The sequence below is a fragment of the Pelobates fuscus genome, chromosome 5, assembly GCF_036172605.1.
Source record: "Pelobates fuscus isolate aPelFus1 chromosome 5, aPelFus1.pri, whole genome shotgun sequence".
Lineage (NCBI taxonomy): Eukaryota > Metazoa > Chordata > Amphibia > Anura > Pelobatidae > Pelobates > Pelobates fuscus.
The window spans coordinates 123549383-123566194 of record NC_086321.1 but is presented as its reverse complement, the minus strand read 5'-3'; the positions used below and the strand labels follow the sequence as shown (position 1 = coordinate 123566194).

Sequence of the window (16812 nt, the reverse complement as noted above, 5' to 3'; positions counted from 1 at the left end):
TAGTTGTTGTGGCTTATCCTATATATTTGATAGTCCATTCTGTGTATAAGTATAGAGAATGAACAATATTACTGCTTGTATCATATAAAACAGATGCCCATAATATGTATCGGTTATAGCTGTCAGGCACATAATAGCTAATAAGACGAACTGTAGTGTACAGAACTTCCAACCTAAGCAAAAGATTGGGGTGTGGAGGCCCAAGCAAACTTAGTGGATAAATGGGGTAAAATTAAATTCTTCGTTCATACCCCGTGGGGTTAAGGTTCTGAACTCATAGATCCATTTGGATTCTTTTTGGAGGAGAGTTAAATTAAAATTCCCTTTCCTAGAATTCAGAGTGATTTTCTCTAGGGCTTGGAAGGACAAATGGTTGGAATTGCCATCGTGGAAGTGGCGAACATGGTTCGCTACAGGAGTACTTAGATTGGGATTTGTGACGGAGTTGACATGCTGGAGGATACGTCTCCTAAATTCTTGATACGTTTTCCCAATGTATTGGGTACCACATGAACATGTTATCACATAGACGACCCGAGTGGTGCTACAGTTGATAAAATGTTTTACTTTGTATTCTTTAGAAGTTTGGCTGCATCTTACTACTTTTGAGGTTTTAATAAATTGGCACGCCTTACAGTGGCCACATTTATGAGTCCCCATTGGAGCAGTCAGCCAATTTTTTGAAGGGGTTTTTCTTTCCAAATGGCTGTGTACCAATAGGTCTCTTAAGTTCCTTGATCTACGTGCCGTGATGTTTGGGTAAGGAACTAAGTTGGTATCTAGATCTTTATCATATTGCAAGATAGGCCAGTGTCGAGTAAAGATGTCCTTAATAGGTTGCCAATTAGCGTCAAACGTTCCAATGCATCTGATCATTTTGTTAGTGGAGGTTGGTCTAGTTGACCTGAGGCTGGTACTTCTATCTTGTGTAAAAGCTCTTTGGAAAGCTTTTTTAAGGATCCGGTTAGGATATCCTTTATTTTTAAACCGGATTCGTAGTTTGTTGGCCTCAGATCGAAAGGACTCATCGCTGGAGCAGTTTCTTCTTGCTCGCAAGTACTGGCCATATGGGATCCCGGCCTTGAGTCGGTGCGGATGAAAACTTTGCCAATGTAGGAGGCTGTTTGATGCAGTACTTTTCCTAAAGAGCTCTGTGTCAACTGTTCCATCTAGATGGAGTAGAAGCCTAAGATCTAGGAATTCCAACTGTGTCGCATGGATTACATATGTCAGTTTGAGTCCAATTTGATTGTCATTCAACTCATTAACCATGTTAGTGAAAGTTGGAATAGAGCCAGTCCAGAACAACAGGATATCGTCGATGTATCTAATCCACTTGTGGATATACTGATGATATTGGCAGATATCTTTAAGTGTTGTCTCTTCCCACCACCCTAAATATAAGTTCGCATAGCTGGGAGCACAAGCTGTGCCCATCGCTGTGCCAACTAGTTGCAAGTAGTAGGTGCTGTCAAAAACAAAATAATTATGGGTTAAGATGAACTCCAAGATTTCTAGTATGAATTTGATTTGATCAGAGTTAAATTTACTGGATTTGAGTAGAAAATAGGATGTGGCATGCAAGCCTATTTCATGTGGGATGTTGTTGAATAACGATACAACATCCAAACTTGCAAGTAGAGTGTAGGGAGGAACCACTAGGTTTTCCAACATTAATAGCGCTTGTTTGGTGTCCTGAACGTGTGATTCTAAATTGATGACAAAGGGATGAAGTAGTTTCTCAATGACCTTGCTTGCTTTTTCCGTCAGGGAGTTGTTACCGGAAATAATTGGTCTGCCAGGAGGATTAGTGAGACATTTGTGGACCTTCGGAAGGCAGTAGAAAGTTGAGATGGTTGGATAGTTGTTGGGAATCATAAATTGGAATTCTTCCTTCGTAATTATGTTCATTTCTAATGCTCTAGTTAGCATAGTTCTTAGTTCTGTAAGGAACACGCTGGTTGGATCCTGAGAGAGTACTCTGTATTGGTTAGTATCTTTCAGGTGTTCCATACACATGTCCAGATACATTGTTTGATCCATCAGCACTATATTTCCTCCTTTGTCGGACGGTTTTATAATTAGGTCTTTGTTGCCAGTGAGTTCCCTCAATGCTTCCCGTTCTACTCTGGTCAAGTTGTCCCTGATTTTCTCAGGTGGTGGAAGTGATTCCACACATTTGGTCGTCATCTGGACAAATAAGTCCACACTTGATACTTCTTTGAAGTTAGGGGTATACCAGCTCAGAGGTTTGCAGTTAGTAAGAGGCTGTTTGTCATCTTGTTCTTCAAGGAGGGACACCATTGTTTTGAGGTCTTGATATTCTTCAATAAATTTGATTGGCGGAGTTTCACTTTTTTGGGTATAGAACATGTGGACCCATATTGGAGAGGAGGGGATTTGACCAAAAAGCTCTCTCAAAGAGAGACTTTTTGGATCAATAAATTAAAAACACTCCAACCCCTTGGCCTAAATTTAGATATCGATTTATGGAGTTTTTTTGAAGACTAAATGCACCATCAATTTCATATTCTGTTTCTGTGGAATGCTTGGGAATCATTGCACTTTTCTCTCATTCAAAAATCAAGGATTTTTATTTTATTATATATATATATATTTCATTTTTCATTTTTATTCCTAATTCTATTTTTAATTCTATTTTTATTTTTATTTCTATTTTTAATTTTATTTTTATTTTATATATTTTTTATTTTTATTTTTATTTTATTTTCATTTTTATTTTTATTTTTCATTGTTTATTTTTATTTTCATTTTAATTTTAATTTTTAATTTTTATTTTATTTTATTTTATTTTACTTTATTTCTTATTCTATTTTTTATTTATTTTCTTTTTTATTTTTATTTTTATTTATATTTATTTTTATTTTTAATATAACTTAACATTTTTTCGATTATGGTTATTTAGAGACACATATACCTTTTTCCTATAAGAAGAAAGAGACAAAGGTGCAATGGAAATGGGTTTCACCAACTACAGTATCATCTATATAAGCATAATGTATATTATATTATAATTGTATGAGATGTTAAGTTATAGATTCCTTTATATAGCTTTGGGTATATAAAACATATTTTTTTAGTATGAGTTATATGAATTGTATATATATGTAAAACAAGTATAAAACATATGTCTCTATATAGATTTGCATTTTTAATTTGTGAAAATGGGTTACACACTCAGAGATTTATAAACTCAGACCGTATTGTAAATATATATTTTCCGTTTTTTACTTCACATTTACTTTGTGAAGGTAGTGCCATCCAGAGAACTCTTTTAACTGTTTCCCTTTCCCCCTCCCCGTTTTGTCCACCCACTTGTATATACTTTGAGTCAGTGTAATAGAACCAGTGAAATAGACCAACGATCGCGACCCACTTCCGGGTCCGTGAAACGCACGCAACGTACGCGATGACGTCATCCGGTTCCGTGAAACGCAAAGTGGAACGCACGCAACGTACGCGATGACGTCATCCGGTTCCATGCCGCGAAAATGAAAATTGAACACCAGCTGAAAGATCTTCAACACTGAATGGGGATGTATAAAAGGACTGTGGGAGGGATATATTTATTTCTGCTATTGTATTTTACTGCACTTTATTGACACCAAGTCCCTGAGGAAGTCCAAGCTAAGGACGAAACGCGTAGGATGCTTTATGGTGACATGCTGTTTGTTTTAAACTTGAATGTAAGTCATTAAATACTTTTTTTATTCATACTCTGGAAGTGCACTACATTCTTTGTATATATATTTTCCCTTTCTTGAGATATATACATCTATGGATTGATGAATTTGTGAGGAGGGACAACACTCTGGACACTGAAGGAAAAATATATCACTCAAGGCTGTTTTATCTCCACAAATTTGTGAGTGACCAATTATGAATACATAACAGTGCCAGTCTCCACACAGTTATACGCTATGTTGTTTTGTTTTATTTGTATTTAGCAGATTGTCCCCTATCCTATTTGCATATACCTATTGAAGACAAGAGGAAGTCTTCGGGGATCTACCTGGATACTCCACCTAAAATATTGGGGAAGTCCTGGTTTGCTTTTATTTATATTTTCTTTTCACTGGGTTGTGTTCACATATCTTGTTGTTTTTGTCTTGATATTCTTCGTAGGTGAGGCCCAACTCTTTGGCTGATTTGATGTCTTTTCTTTTATGTGTGACGCTCAAAGCCAATTCACCCAATCGAATTTGTTGGTAGTGGGAGATGGGACAAAGGACAGACCTTTGTTAAGCAGGGATTTGTGCTTGTTTTCTAGATTAAATGTGGATACATTTATGATCAGGTTATCATCCATTGTATTGTGGTTCATTGGTTTTTGTATCCCTCCTTGTTTATTTTGTACCCCCATCTTTTCCTGTCTCTGAGTTTGCCCCGTTGGGGTTGGGGCCAGTCCTGGTCTAAAAAAGACGCTCCTGTTTGAGAAGGTATAAAGGGGGTCGGTGTGTTGCTGGCTAAATCTGAGGTATGGGAGGGTTGGGTGTCTGGAAAAGATACCGTTTTATCGGCTGGTTTCAAAATACTTTTCCTTTGTTGGTAGTTGTAAGTGGTTCTAATGTTACTTCTTCCTCGCCTTTGGGAGCTAGAGTCAGAAGTAGACCAGTCACTTTCATCTGATGTAGAGTTATTTTTGCTGCTGAATCTCTTCCTGTAATTATATCTTGGCCTAAAGATAGTGCCCTCCTTGAAGTCCTTATGATCTCGTTGATACTTTGTGTTTTTTTTCCCTGATATGTTTCTTAAAGCTGTCCAAATTATTATTTAGTTTAGTCTCCATAGATTTAAAATCAGAATGAGTGTGAAAGGCTTTAATATTCTTAATTTCAGTTTGAAGGTTCTGATTGACAGTTTCAAGATGGGATTCTTCTAACTTGATTAGAAATTCCATTAATCTAATAGAACTGTCAATTAGAATATTGTTCCATTCTTGGATTTGAATATCGGTTTTAACTTTTTCTGGTCTTGAAATGTCGGACCTAAGCCCTCTGGGGACTAACTTGTCCTCGACATATTTGCGTAGGCTCGTAATTTCCCAATGTCCTTTAATCTGTTGTTTGTATAAATTTTGGATATCAAAGAAACTATCGTTGATATCATTTGTATTGTGTTTGATTAAGGGTTCAAGGGAAAAGACATTGTCAATGTCTATAGTGCTTAGATTAGGGTTAATGACATTACTCAGATAGGAGGTCATATCACAGTTTGGTGATTGTGTTGATTGCTTCCAAAAAGAATGGGTATTGAAACCCTGTATGCTTAGAAAGGAGAAAACAGAAGAAACCTGGAAGCCTGAAAGGGGCATTCACAGGCAAGGGGTTAACCCTAAGGGAACTACAAAAGTAGTATACACAGAAAGGAGGAGGATGAGTGCCCAAGTGTAATTAATACATAACTTTTAATAAAGCCCTTAAAATCAAAGTGGGAATCACCACCAACAGTGTAACAAACTTAAGAAAAACGTTACCTGCGCTTTCTCCTTAATCCCTATGTATATTTAGACAAATGGAGGTCATTTAGTTGCTCCAATGGCCATTGGAGGAATGCCCGCCTGCCAACGTCAAGGCAGACCCCCCTAAGCGGGTCCTAACACTGACCCTTCAGCCTGCTTCCTTTAGCTTCTGGCAAAGATATCTCTAATGAGACAGAAAGGGGTATTTTTTATATACACCCCTATACTTATTAACCCTTAATAGGGAACACATGGGATGGATAGCAGCATTGTAACCAGGCTGTGTGATGCAAAGTAAATACAAATACAAAAAGATAAGTCCTGCGCTTAAGCAGCAAGGACTACAACACACATCAGCCCCAATATATAGTAAAAACCAAAGAAAAGAAAAACGTTACCTGCGCTTTCTCCTTAATCCCTATGTATATTTAGACAAATGGAGGTCATTTAGTTGCTCCAATGGCCATTGGAGGAATGCCTGGTTACAATGCTGCTATCCATCCCATGTGTTCCCTATTAAGGGTTAATAAGTATAGGGGTGTATATATAAAAAATACCCCTTTCTGTCTCATTAGAGATATCTTTGCCAGAAGCTCAAGGAAGCAGGCTGAAGGGTCAGTGTTAGGACCCGCTTAGGGGGGTCTGCCTTGACGTTGGCAGGCGGGCATTCCTCCAATGGCCATTGGAGCAACTAAATGACCTCCATTTGTCTAAATATACATAGGGATTAAGGAGAAAGCGCAGGTAACGTTTTTCTTTTCTTTGGTTTTTACTATATATTGGGGCTGATGTGTGTTGTAGTCCTTGCTGCTTAAGCGCAGGACTTCTCTTTTTGTATTTGTATTTGTATTTACTTTGCATCACACAGCCTGGTTACAATGCTGCTATCCATCCCATGTGTTCCCTATTAAGGGTTAATAAGTATAGGGGTGTATATAAAAAAATACCCCTTTCTGTCTCATTAGAGATATCTTTGCCAGAAGCTCAAGGAAGCAGGCTGAAGGGTCAGTGTTAGGACCCGCTTAGGGGGGTCTGCCTTGACGTTGGCAGGCGGGCATTCCTCCAATGGCCATTGGAGCAACTAAATGACCTCCATTTGTCTAAATATACATAGGGATTAAGGAGAAAGCGCAGGTAACGTTTTTCTTTTCTTTGGTTTTTACTACATATTGGGGATGATGTGTGTTGTAGACCTTGCTGCTTAAGCGCAGGACTTCTCTTTTTGTAAGTGTAACAAACTTGGTAAAAGAGGAACTGTTCCAACGTTTTCAGTATCCTCAGAACAAAAATCTATTTGCGCAAAAGACAGATATTTACCCAAATCGGAGATATGAGTAAGATTGTATGCATAAGCCCTCAAATTAACGGCAGCAGTGCAGTTAATTATTCATAATGACATATCTGCAATGATACTTAATTTGATCCTAATATGGTATAATAAACTGATGTGGGTATAGCCACCGTAGAGGTAATCAAAGTTATGAACATTAGTAAATGAGGGACTGTGCAGACGATTACAGTGTCCTCAATGAAGAAAACTATTAGCGCAAAAGCAGTGTTGCCCAGTAGATAACTGTTTATAGGATAGTGTGCTCGTACCTATACGTTTTTGCTGCACAAACAGTTAATCATACATATTGTCATAGAGGCTATACGCTTATGGCTGCACAAATAATAACTCATACATATTGTCATAGAGGCCGAAGATGCACAGGGACAGCGTGATCTTATTAAATAGGTAGTAATGAAAGGCTGAGACCTCCTACACGGAGATCGCTAATCTGCCCACAGCTTGTATATAACCCCTTAGATAACAATGTATCAATATGCTAACAGCGTTCGTATAACACAGCCTTGGATGGTGCCTGGTAAAAGCCTTCTATGTTCAGAATATGTCGGGGATCAATCACGGTCATAAGTGAACCCCAACAGCAACAATTGTTAGAAGTATGATTAGTAATTAGCCTTTAGTATAATGTTAAGTTCCTAACCCCTTGCTTGTGAGTGCCTCTTTCAGGCTTCCAGGTTTCTCCTGTTTTCTCCTGCCTGAAACTTATAAACTACCTCCAATTAGAGTCAGTTGACTAAGATGACCTGTACGGGGAAGCTCGGGGTGGTTTTGCATTTGCTATAAGTTGACATCTTGTATCACCACCGTTGGCTACTGCTAACCGGACCTTTAATCGAATCGAAAGACAAAACGTATAGCATAATAGCAAATCCCCGATGGGGAGCAGGTGTCATGGAACTTAGGGATAGGCGTGTCTAGGGGACAGATGTCGACTAAGATTGTTTTCTTAAGATTGCTCTCTTACACTAAGGCTTCTGTGCAGGACACACAATCGTACCGTTCCTGTTCTGACACCCTCGGGCAACAGTGAGGAATTTAAATACTGATGCTGTATAAACAATATAAAACCCTCGATGGGGGGGCAAGTTGTATAGAATTTCCAAGGTGGCTTGTACTATGTGCTGTTTTTGCATTTACAAAACTGTTCGTGTGTATCTTGGCTTCTGCGCAAGCCTTCAAGTTGTATGATTCTTGCCTTAACTATCGTGTGCAAAAATAAATTTAAAAAAAAAAGTTACAGTCTAATAAATAACCCTCTGTGAAAGTACATCAACTACTTTATGTAGAAAGTAATTCCAGTCAACCAGATAAAAATGTGGCCTCAATTTTAACAGACAATTGACAGTACCTTCGCAAAATGAGTATTTCATGAAGATAAAATCTGAAATATATTCATACTGACTGTTTGAACAACCCAGTCAAAAGATATGAGACAAAATAGACTACGTTTGTAAAGAATTAAATTGCAGTGCTTACATTGCTGCCTAGTAACACCTATAGTGGCTGTCCCTCAGATGGCAACTAGAGGTGCTTCCTAGTCTACTGCAGCTTCATTGATTCAATGCATCTCCACAAGGAGGTGCAGCATTTTGCTAAAGAAAGCATTTGAGATCATTAAAATGCCAGGCTAGAGAGGTGAGTAAACACCTTTTTGCTGCTCAGAGGGGTGGGGGACAAACAGTTTAACACTAGTGTTTCTTTAACTTCAAATCTTGCAAATTAAAGGGACACTATAGTCACTAGAACTTCAGCTTAATGTTCTGATGTCTACTGCCTGACCATGAAGGCTAACAAAAATGCAATTTTTGAGAAAGGGCAGTGTTTAGAGTGCTGCCTAGGACTAGTGGCCTTGACTGCCAGTAAAGGTGCTTCCTGGGTCAGTGCTGCACAATGCTCGGCCTACAGACTGAAAGTTCCTCAGATACATGGATTCAAATTTTAAGATTGACAATATCATGATGCGCGGTTTAAAAATATTTAAATCATTGTTCAGCGTTCTTTCTCCACCCAAAAGTTTAATACATGTAGTGCCCACTCAGTCTCATTACTAGCCATTCACAAGATTTCACTGTCACACATCTGCTGCAGAGCAGTCTTTCAATCAGAACAGGTTTGCGATAGTGGTTAACAAGCAATGTCTCCTCCTAAAAAAATAGATTTATATCGATATCCATCTCTAGGAGCTCAAAAATCTATAAAGTGTACAGTTTTATAAATTTTACTCTGTACTCCCATTTTCATTGTCTACTTAACTTTCATTTGTTGAAATTACATGCTTTGTTAGGTCTCCATGTGTCCTAGAACATCAGCCCTTTCACCCATACAGAGTACATGCAAACTCAGCATTTCATCTCATCAATAGGATACTCTGCATTGAGTCACCACATGTTTGAACAAATGTTAATACAATTGAGGAAAAGTCCACGTATTACACATTCCAAATATACAGGTTGGGTGGGAACTTTCAATTAACATGTATTATACACAATCACAAGTAGATCGCCCTTGAAAATAAAAGGTCTTATCTATTGAAGTAAACGACAACACCATACAACTACAGTTTTACAATATTTTAATAGGTCTTTGTGAATCTGATTAGAAGACCAGTTTGTGAGGGTACATTCCATTTGACAAGAAAAATACTGAGTGCAGGTATCCACGCAGCTGGGGCTCTTTCTTGACCAATGGCAGGAGCTGGGAGTCCACGAATTTCTGATCTGCTTTGCGCTGTTGTGTGACTGCATATTTCTAAAAATAGAAGTTGCATATTAGTTCACTCTAAAAGTAGTCTGCCGACAATTACTTTATTATAGTAACCTACAGTACTTTCAAGAGCAAAGTGAAGACTTCACATATATCCTGGAGATTCAGGTCCATTGTTTCATACACCTGTGTTAAAAGTTTACTCCCAATGAGAGGAGTGCATTTTAGCTCACTATGAATCTGTTAGTGGCTATCATTTAGTGTTTATTCACTGAACACTTAACGATTGGAAAAAAAAAAATGAAAAAAAAATTCAGAATGTTTAGGCAAACAAAAAAATTGGAAAGTTTCTAACTATACTATATATAAAGCTTTGCTTTAATACACCTGTTCATTACATATTGCATACTGAAAGCTTACAGAAAGTTGATAAGGAATGGCATGCTTCTCAATTATTTGGAGCAACTGACAAAAAACTAAACAAAAAACAAACCCCTTTCAATAGAAGTCTGACTGTAAATTCAAAGGTATGGCAACCCAATGCACCCTAAAGTAGCCATTTTGCCCCAAATTATCCATTATGAGAAAACTAAAAGTGGTTTGAATTTATGAAGCACTATCAAATCAAATCTTTTAAAATGGTTCAATGAGATTTCTGGCCAACAAGGTGCTCCAAGGCTAGCCTACAATTAAAGGAGCCATGGACCCAAGCCACTATCTAGATTTGTTTAAAAAGGAGAACATAAGATATTTGAGAAGATCAGAGTTTTTCCAAATAAGCAACCAAGTACTAGGTTTCCAACACAATGTTTCAATAAAATGTAGCGAGATGGAAGAGTTTCATTTCCAAAATAATTTAGAACAGTAACTGAATATGCACACAATTAAAATGTATAGTTGTGATTACATTTATAAAAAGGCAAAAAACACAGTACCAAGTCTCAAAACAGAGTGTATTTTTGTAAAATATTTTCTTGGCAATTCGCCAACATGTGAATTTGAAACATTAACCTAAATATATACAAATTTCAAGTGTAGCTGAATCATCCACCCCTCCAAATAAAGCTAGTTTGGTGTAAAATTTGGATAATGGGAAAATAGAAACTAAAGACAAAGTGAATTAACCTAGACTTTGCGATAATGACTTACTTCCTTCTCTGTGTCAAAAATCTCTCCCTCCTGGTGCTTGGGTCTGCGCAGCCTCTTCTTCTTGAAGTAAGTATCATTCAAATGCTTTGGAATCTTAACAGTTGAGATATCAACTTTGGTGGAAGTGGCAATTACAAACTTTTGGTGAGCCCTACGCAGAGGCACTCTGTTGACAGCCAGTGGTCCTAAGTTAATGGTGAAAAGAAAGCTTACATTAGAATGTATTAGCCTTACTAAATTTCAAACTTTAAATCCACAGCTCTTTAATTTGTTCTCTAGAGGTAGAAAGTGCACATCAAATTTTTACATGCTGATGAATCAGTTACTCTCATTATGGCAATGCAAATGTGTGTTAGAACAAAAAACACACCACACACAACCAAGACATTAACTGGGATTAATTTTGTACCCCCCATTATTCAAGCAAATCTGAAAATACTGGATTTGAAATCAAAATTCACCTTTCATAACAAATATGCCAGTTTCTAAGTCATAATATGTAATCTATATATTGCACTAGCCATACAGCTATTACATTAACAAGTTACTTTCCCGTTATTTGTTAGGGCTTCAAAGACTACCATAAATGGTACTGTAAATGTCAACTATTATCAGGTGATGTCGAATTGTTTACTTCCTAGAATGCCCATCGGATGGGAGGGATAGTAATCCAGTAGCTATGAATCCTTTATAAAAAATACATGGCTTAATTTCAAGCCCTGAACTACTAGCCAGACTTTGAAACAGACAAACTGATAATTTCAATAACCTTCAAATGCTCATAACTTACCTGTTACCAGCAAAAGGCCAGATTGAAGCTGCTTCAGGAAGACCACACGCTGCAATTTAAGAAACTGTTTTAAAATACACTACTATACAGATCTACTTAAGGACAAATCTACTTTCCTTTAATAACTATTCCTAAACTTCTGTATTGGGAAAAAAAAAAAAAAAAAACACAAAAGACATTGGTACATAATTTTACTGGATCACCGGAAGTATTAACAACTTAAAAGGTTACTCGAAGCTACACAGCCACCACAGCCTGCTGTAGTGGTTATGATGCCAGGAATATCCTGGCCTTGTTCCCCACCATGGAGCAATGCCCCATGGTGGTCAACATTCATCGTCTGAGAAAGCCAGCCGATTCAACCTCAGCCAGTGGCTCATTGTGTTAAATAGAATTAGCACAAGAGACATTAACCAGGCTGCCTCGTGACACCCTTATTACGCTTCTGGAGTTGGAGTTACACATCTGGCAGCAGAAAGATTAAACTCCAGAGTTTCTCAGTTAAGTGAGATTTAAAATTGATGGTCAAAATAGCCATGCTTTCAATTCAACTACTAATTTCCCACTAGAAACGCTGCACATAAAGTCTCCAGGCACCATGACCACTTTATACCACTGGAGCTTTCGTGATTCTTAGAGAAACCATACCAGATATATCTTAGAGAAATCCTTTAATGACAGATGGTATGCAGATTTCTACACTCCGTCCAGGCAAGTATTTTGCCATAAGAGACTTAAATGAGAAAAGCAGACATACAACCCAGTTTTATTCAAGTCTAGCTGAATTCTAACTATAAACCACATCAACTCCTGCAGTATGACAATTATAATTTCTTTTTAAATCAGTATCTCTTGCATGCACCATTCCATTTCTTGTGAAATGTGACACTGCTAGAAAGAAGGTGCATTTGATTGCATGTTAGGCTTTGTGAACCCCATCACACCATACCTTTCCTCGGTGACGTCCGTTTAGAAGGATAAGCACAGTCCCAGGAGTAATTGAAGAGCGCAGATTGCGCTTGTGCTTACTGAAAGGTTTCTTTCCGTGGCTCAGAAGTTTGCGTGGAACATCTTCAGTTGGATAGTAACGGGGCTGCAAAAAGAAGTTTAACACATACAGTCAAGAAACTTTCTATAAATAAAAATAAAATACTCAATATAATCTTTGCATTGCTTCTCATTAACAGAGTAACCTTAAGAGGTATACCAAATCACAACAACAGTCATTTAAAACAACGGCTACAGAGAATGAAGCTCAAACCCCACTTGAAGTTACCTTACACAATATAGATTAAATAGAAACTCTCAGGACCATAATTATGCCAATTTTTGTTATACAATAAACCCATAAATTGGTTTGGTGTACATTGCTTACCATTTTGCGGAGCTTGGTCACACGTGTGCCACCATTCTTATCACCTCCAACTGTCTTTTTTACAGTGGCTGGAGCCTTCTCCTTTTTCTTCTTTTCAATCTACGTAAAGCAAAAAAAAAGAAAGATCAGGGAAAATAAAAATGCAACCAACATCATTATAACACAAGAACTTGCCAATACAAAAGTCAATTACCTTTGTTTCTGGGGCCTTGTACTTGCGCTTGTAGAGGGCTTTCCTGGCATACATGACAGAACGGGAATACTTCCCAATTCCGCGTACCAGCACCGGATTTCGGCTGGCATGGTGCCTGTTGACTTTCTTCACAGCCTCCTCTCCTGCCATCTACAGTTACCCAGGACAATAAAAAGAAAATTAAAACACTACACAATGCATAATACTTTTGAAACATTAGTTTAAGTGCAAGAGCACACAGTCTCAGAAAGTGAATTACAAAAACAGATCAGGTTAAATACACACATTTAAAGATTAGAATGTTTCCAAACAGAAAGACTCAAACTTTTAAAGTAAACCAGCAACTTTACTGATCGTCAATAGTGACAGTGATTATATTCCATAGTCTTCCCGTTACACAGCACCTGTGCTGCAGGAGTGTCAGTCAGAGCTGCACACGCTTTAATGGCAGAACAGACTTTAGGTGTACATGGCGCTGTCAATAGACTATATTTACTAAATAAATCAAACAAAACGTTCTACAGTCAGAGCAACCTCCCTCCTATGAGCAGAGAGAACAGGGAGATGTTTGCATTTAATGCCAATACCGCAGCCCTGCTTCAAGCCGCCTGCCAGTCTAGCGGGATACAGAGCAGTCAATGGCCGCGGCGGCCTGGGCCCACTAACACAAAACTCGGATAAACCGCCAGCCCTCGGGACTAACTGAGCAATATGAAGCCAATCCGACAGCGGGTAAAGTCCAGCACGAAGCCGGGCACACGCCAGGCCCGAGCTCGGCATACAGAGCAAGGATTACAGCGGATTCAAATCAAACCCTGGATCCCCGGCCAGAAATGTCCGCCATGCCTACCTCTGCCGTAAGGAAAAAGGAACTACATCCGGGGAACGCAGGTATAAAAACCGGCACGCTGCGTCACATCCGCCGAAATGGCTGTCGGGAGTTGTAGTCCTTGGGGGGGGGGGGCATTCTATTCGAATAGCAATACAAGCCACGGGCCTGGTATATCTGTCACAACAAGAGCGCCGTTACAGTCCGCCGTGACCGCTAGTTCAGTAAACAGGATCGGAATTTAAAAAAAACAAAAAAGAAAATAAAGAGATCCCGGGACACAGTCTAAACCGGAAGTGACGCCATGTTTTCCCCCAGGCCTGTGTCAATGTATTAGTTGTGTGGGTATAGGTGCTGCGGGTAGCGATAGTTAGCCCCGGGCTCGCTGACATGTCTCCTGGGAAACCGCGACACAATCTCTGAGTTAAAAAAAAAAAAGTGTTTTCGTAAAATAATAATAACAATTCCCGGAGAGCTCCCCTTTCTCTTCCTTGCGGCGCTCTGTGATGACGTAATCGGCGGCCGCCCGGGTGGTGCTGCTGCTGATCCTGCTGGAGGCCTCTATGGTCTTTACCTCCCGAGTTAAAACACTGAGTAGAGCGGACACGCCGGCCGGCACAGACACTATAGAGGGCGGCCGGAGACGGTCACTGCTGGAGGGTCCAGGAGGCAGAGAGGAAGCGGCAGGACAGGGAGGAGGAGGAGGAGGAGGAGGACAGAGCCGGGAGCCGAGCCCATACAATGACATCCAGGAGGTGAGCCAGAGAGAGAGCTAGTAACCCCCTATTACCCCCCATACAATGACATCCAGGAGGTGAGCCAGAGAGAGCGTGTAAGGGAGCAGAGCAGGAAGATGACAGCAGCCCCACTGGACCTCAGGGAAAGCCGATCCAATTAAGCTCTCCCAGAGGTTGGGAGGCTGGGTAGACACATTAAAATAAAAATTAAAAACTTGTGTGTGAGAAAATGTCTGAGTGTTGCAGTGTGTATGTGTCTGTCACTGAGTGTGTGTCTGTCAGTGTTTATTTTTCAGTGAGTGTGTGTGCCTGTTACTGAGTTTGTGTCTTAAAGGACCACTCTAGTGCCAGGAAAACATACTCGTTTTCCTGGCACTAGAGTGCCCTGAGGGTGCCCCCACCCTCAGGGACCCCCTCCCGCCCGGCTCTGGAAAGGGGAAAAGGGGTAAAACTTACCTTTTTTCAGCACTGGGCGGGGAGCTCTCCTCCTCCTCTCCGCCCCGTCGGCTGAATGTGCACGCGCGGCAAGAGCTGCGCGCGCATTCAGCCGGTCGCATAGGAAAGCATTTACAATGCTTTCCTATGGACGCTTGCGTGCTCTCACTGTGATTTTTACAGTGAGAATCACGCAAGCGCCTCTAGCGGCTGTCAATGAGACAGCCACTAGATGATTAGGGGGAAGGCTTAACCAATTTATAAACAGCAGTTTCTCTGAAACTGCTATGTTTATAAAAAAATGGGTTAACCCTAGCTGGACCTGGCACCCAGACCACTTCATTAAGCTTAAGTGGTCTGGGTGCATAGAGTGGTCCTTTAAAGGGTGTGTCAAAAAAATCAGTGTGTGTGTCTGTCTGTTTGTCAGTGAATGTGTCTGCCTAGGTGACTGACCCCCTCCAATCACATGTGAAAGGTGTTTTTACTCACCTTTTTTCCACACCTTGCCGGTCTCGCCGCAAGCTAGCTCCACCTCCATATTTGATATCATCGATCTTGATGATGGAAAGCATTGGGAGGCTACTGCGCATTTTTGGCAAAATGGCATGCGGCACCAATCAAAATCTCCTTATAGAGATGAATTGAAGTATTGCTTCTCGGCGGGGAGCATTAAGCGTCTCCATGCGAGCGTGGAGATGCTGAATGTAGGGCTACACACGGTGCACAGCCCCAGGACTCACCTCTATGGCTGTCTGATTGACTGTCACTACAAGTGTTACTACGCAGCCATGTAAACACTATATTTTCTCTAAAAATGCAGTGTTTACATTGAAAAGTGTGCAGGGACAGGCTATAGACACCAGAACAACTAAATTAACCTGTAGTGGTTCTGGTGACTATAGTGTCTCCTTAAGTATTATATTTTTGACTTTGAAAAACCTGGTTTCTAACTTTATCTAGCTCCTAGAGTCGAAGCATATTTGTCAAGCCCTGCATTAAGGATTGGGTTATGGACAGTATTAGTGGAAAATGTATACATTGTACTCAAGAATAGCAGCAAAATACAAATATGTAGTGTTTGCAGTAGTGAGACATGCTCTGTTTTTCTCTTTTGTTTGATTGAAGTTTATTTATAATGATGTAAAAGAATTACAGATACATAGTAATGCTGTTATACGAAAGTAAAAATACAATAGTATAAAGAAACATGACTGCATTCTCCTGCTCTGTTAATCAAACTTTAATTACACACTAGAGGCTTCTGCACATGCTAGCAGGCTATTAACAGAGCAGTAAGTTAACAAATAGTCATGTTTCATACACATTTATAAATTATTATTATTACTGGTATTTATATAGCGCCAGTATATTCCGTAGTGCTTTACAATATTCTCAAAGGGGGAGATTTAACAATAAATGAGACCCTTACAAAAACTTACATGAACAATAGGTTGAAGAGGGCCCTGCTCAAACTAGCTTACAGTCTATAGGAGCTGGGGTGTAAAACCCAACAGGACAGGAGGTAGCAACCAAACAAGGTGTAGTGAAGCAGAGCTGGAGGAGAGAATAGAGTGCTGCCCTTCAGGAGAGAGCCAGGGGCAGGTATGTGAGGTAGAGGTAACTCTGGGAGGCCATAAGCTTTCCTAAAGAGATGGGTTTTGAGGCACTTTTTAAATGATTGAAGACTAGGGGAGAGCTTGATGGTGGTAGGCAGGCTATTCCAAAGGAAAGGAGCCACCTGCGAGAAGTCCTGCAAACGTGAGTTGCC

The 16812-nt window shown here is 39.7% G+C and overlaps 2 protein-coding genes across 4 annotated transcripts in view; one reads left to right on the top strand and one right to left on the bottom strand.

The window, feature by feature from the left end:
• Window positions 1-9388: 9388 nt before the first annotated feature.
• RPL6 (ribosomal protein L6) lies at window positions 9389-13217 on the bottom strand. Its single transcript, XM_063454219.1, has 6 exons — window positions 13044-13217; window positions 12851-12949; window positions 12425-12568; window positions 11476-11524; window positions 10686-10870; window positions 9389-9581 (listed from the first exon to the last, which is right to left on the bottom strand). Exons 1-6 carry the CDS (start codon window positions 13191-13193, stop codon window positions 9429-9431), a joined length of 780 nt encoding a protein of 259 aa, XP_063310289.1. The 5' UTR covers window positions 13194-13217; the 3' UTR covers window positions 9389-9428.
• Window positions 13218-14315: 1098 nt separating this feature from the next.
• PTPN11 (protein tyrosine phosphatase non-receptor type 11) overlaps window positions 14316-16812 on the top strand; it is a 49453-nt gene continuing 46956 nt past the window's right edge. For 2 of the 3 annotated variants that reach the window (XM_063454218.1, XM_063454216.1), the window contains exon 1: window positions 14316-14627. In XM_063454218.1, the coding sequence (XP_063310288.1) occupies window positions 14614-14627 (14 nt within the window). In that variant the 5' untranslated portion in view covers window positions 14316-14613. Of the gene's footprint in view, window positions 14628-14670; window positions 14687-16812 lie in introns of those variants that run through there. The other variant, XM_063454217.1, reaches the window with a different exon arrangement.

Excerpts from the sequence above, each read along its gene's own strand:
- RPL6 (XM_063454219.1), bottom strand. The coding sequence starts at position 13,193 with ATGGCAGGAGAGGAGGCTGTGAAGAAAGTCAACAGGCACCATGCCAGC. Across the intron at positions 11,525-12,424 it reads ACGGACGTCACCGAGGAAAG|CGTGTGGTCTTCCTGAAGCA; the intron begins GTATGGTGTGAT and ends CTTAAATTGCAG. Across the intron at positions 9,582-10,685 it reads TTTTTGACACAGAGAAGGAA|AAATATGCAGTCACACAACA; the intron begins GTAAGTCATTAT and ends TTCTATTTTTAG.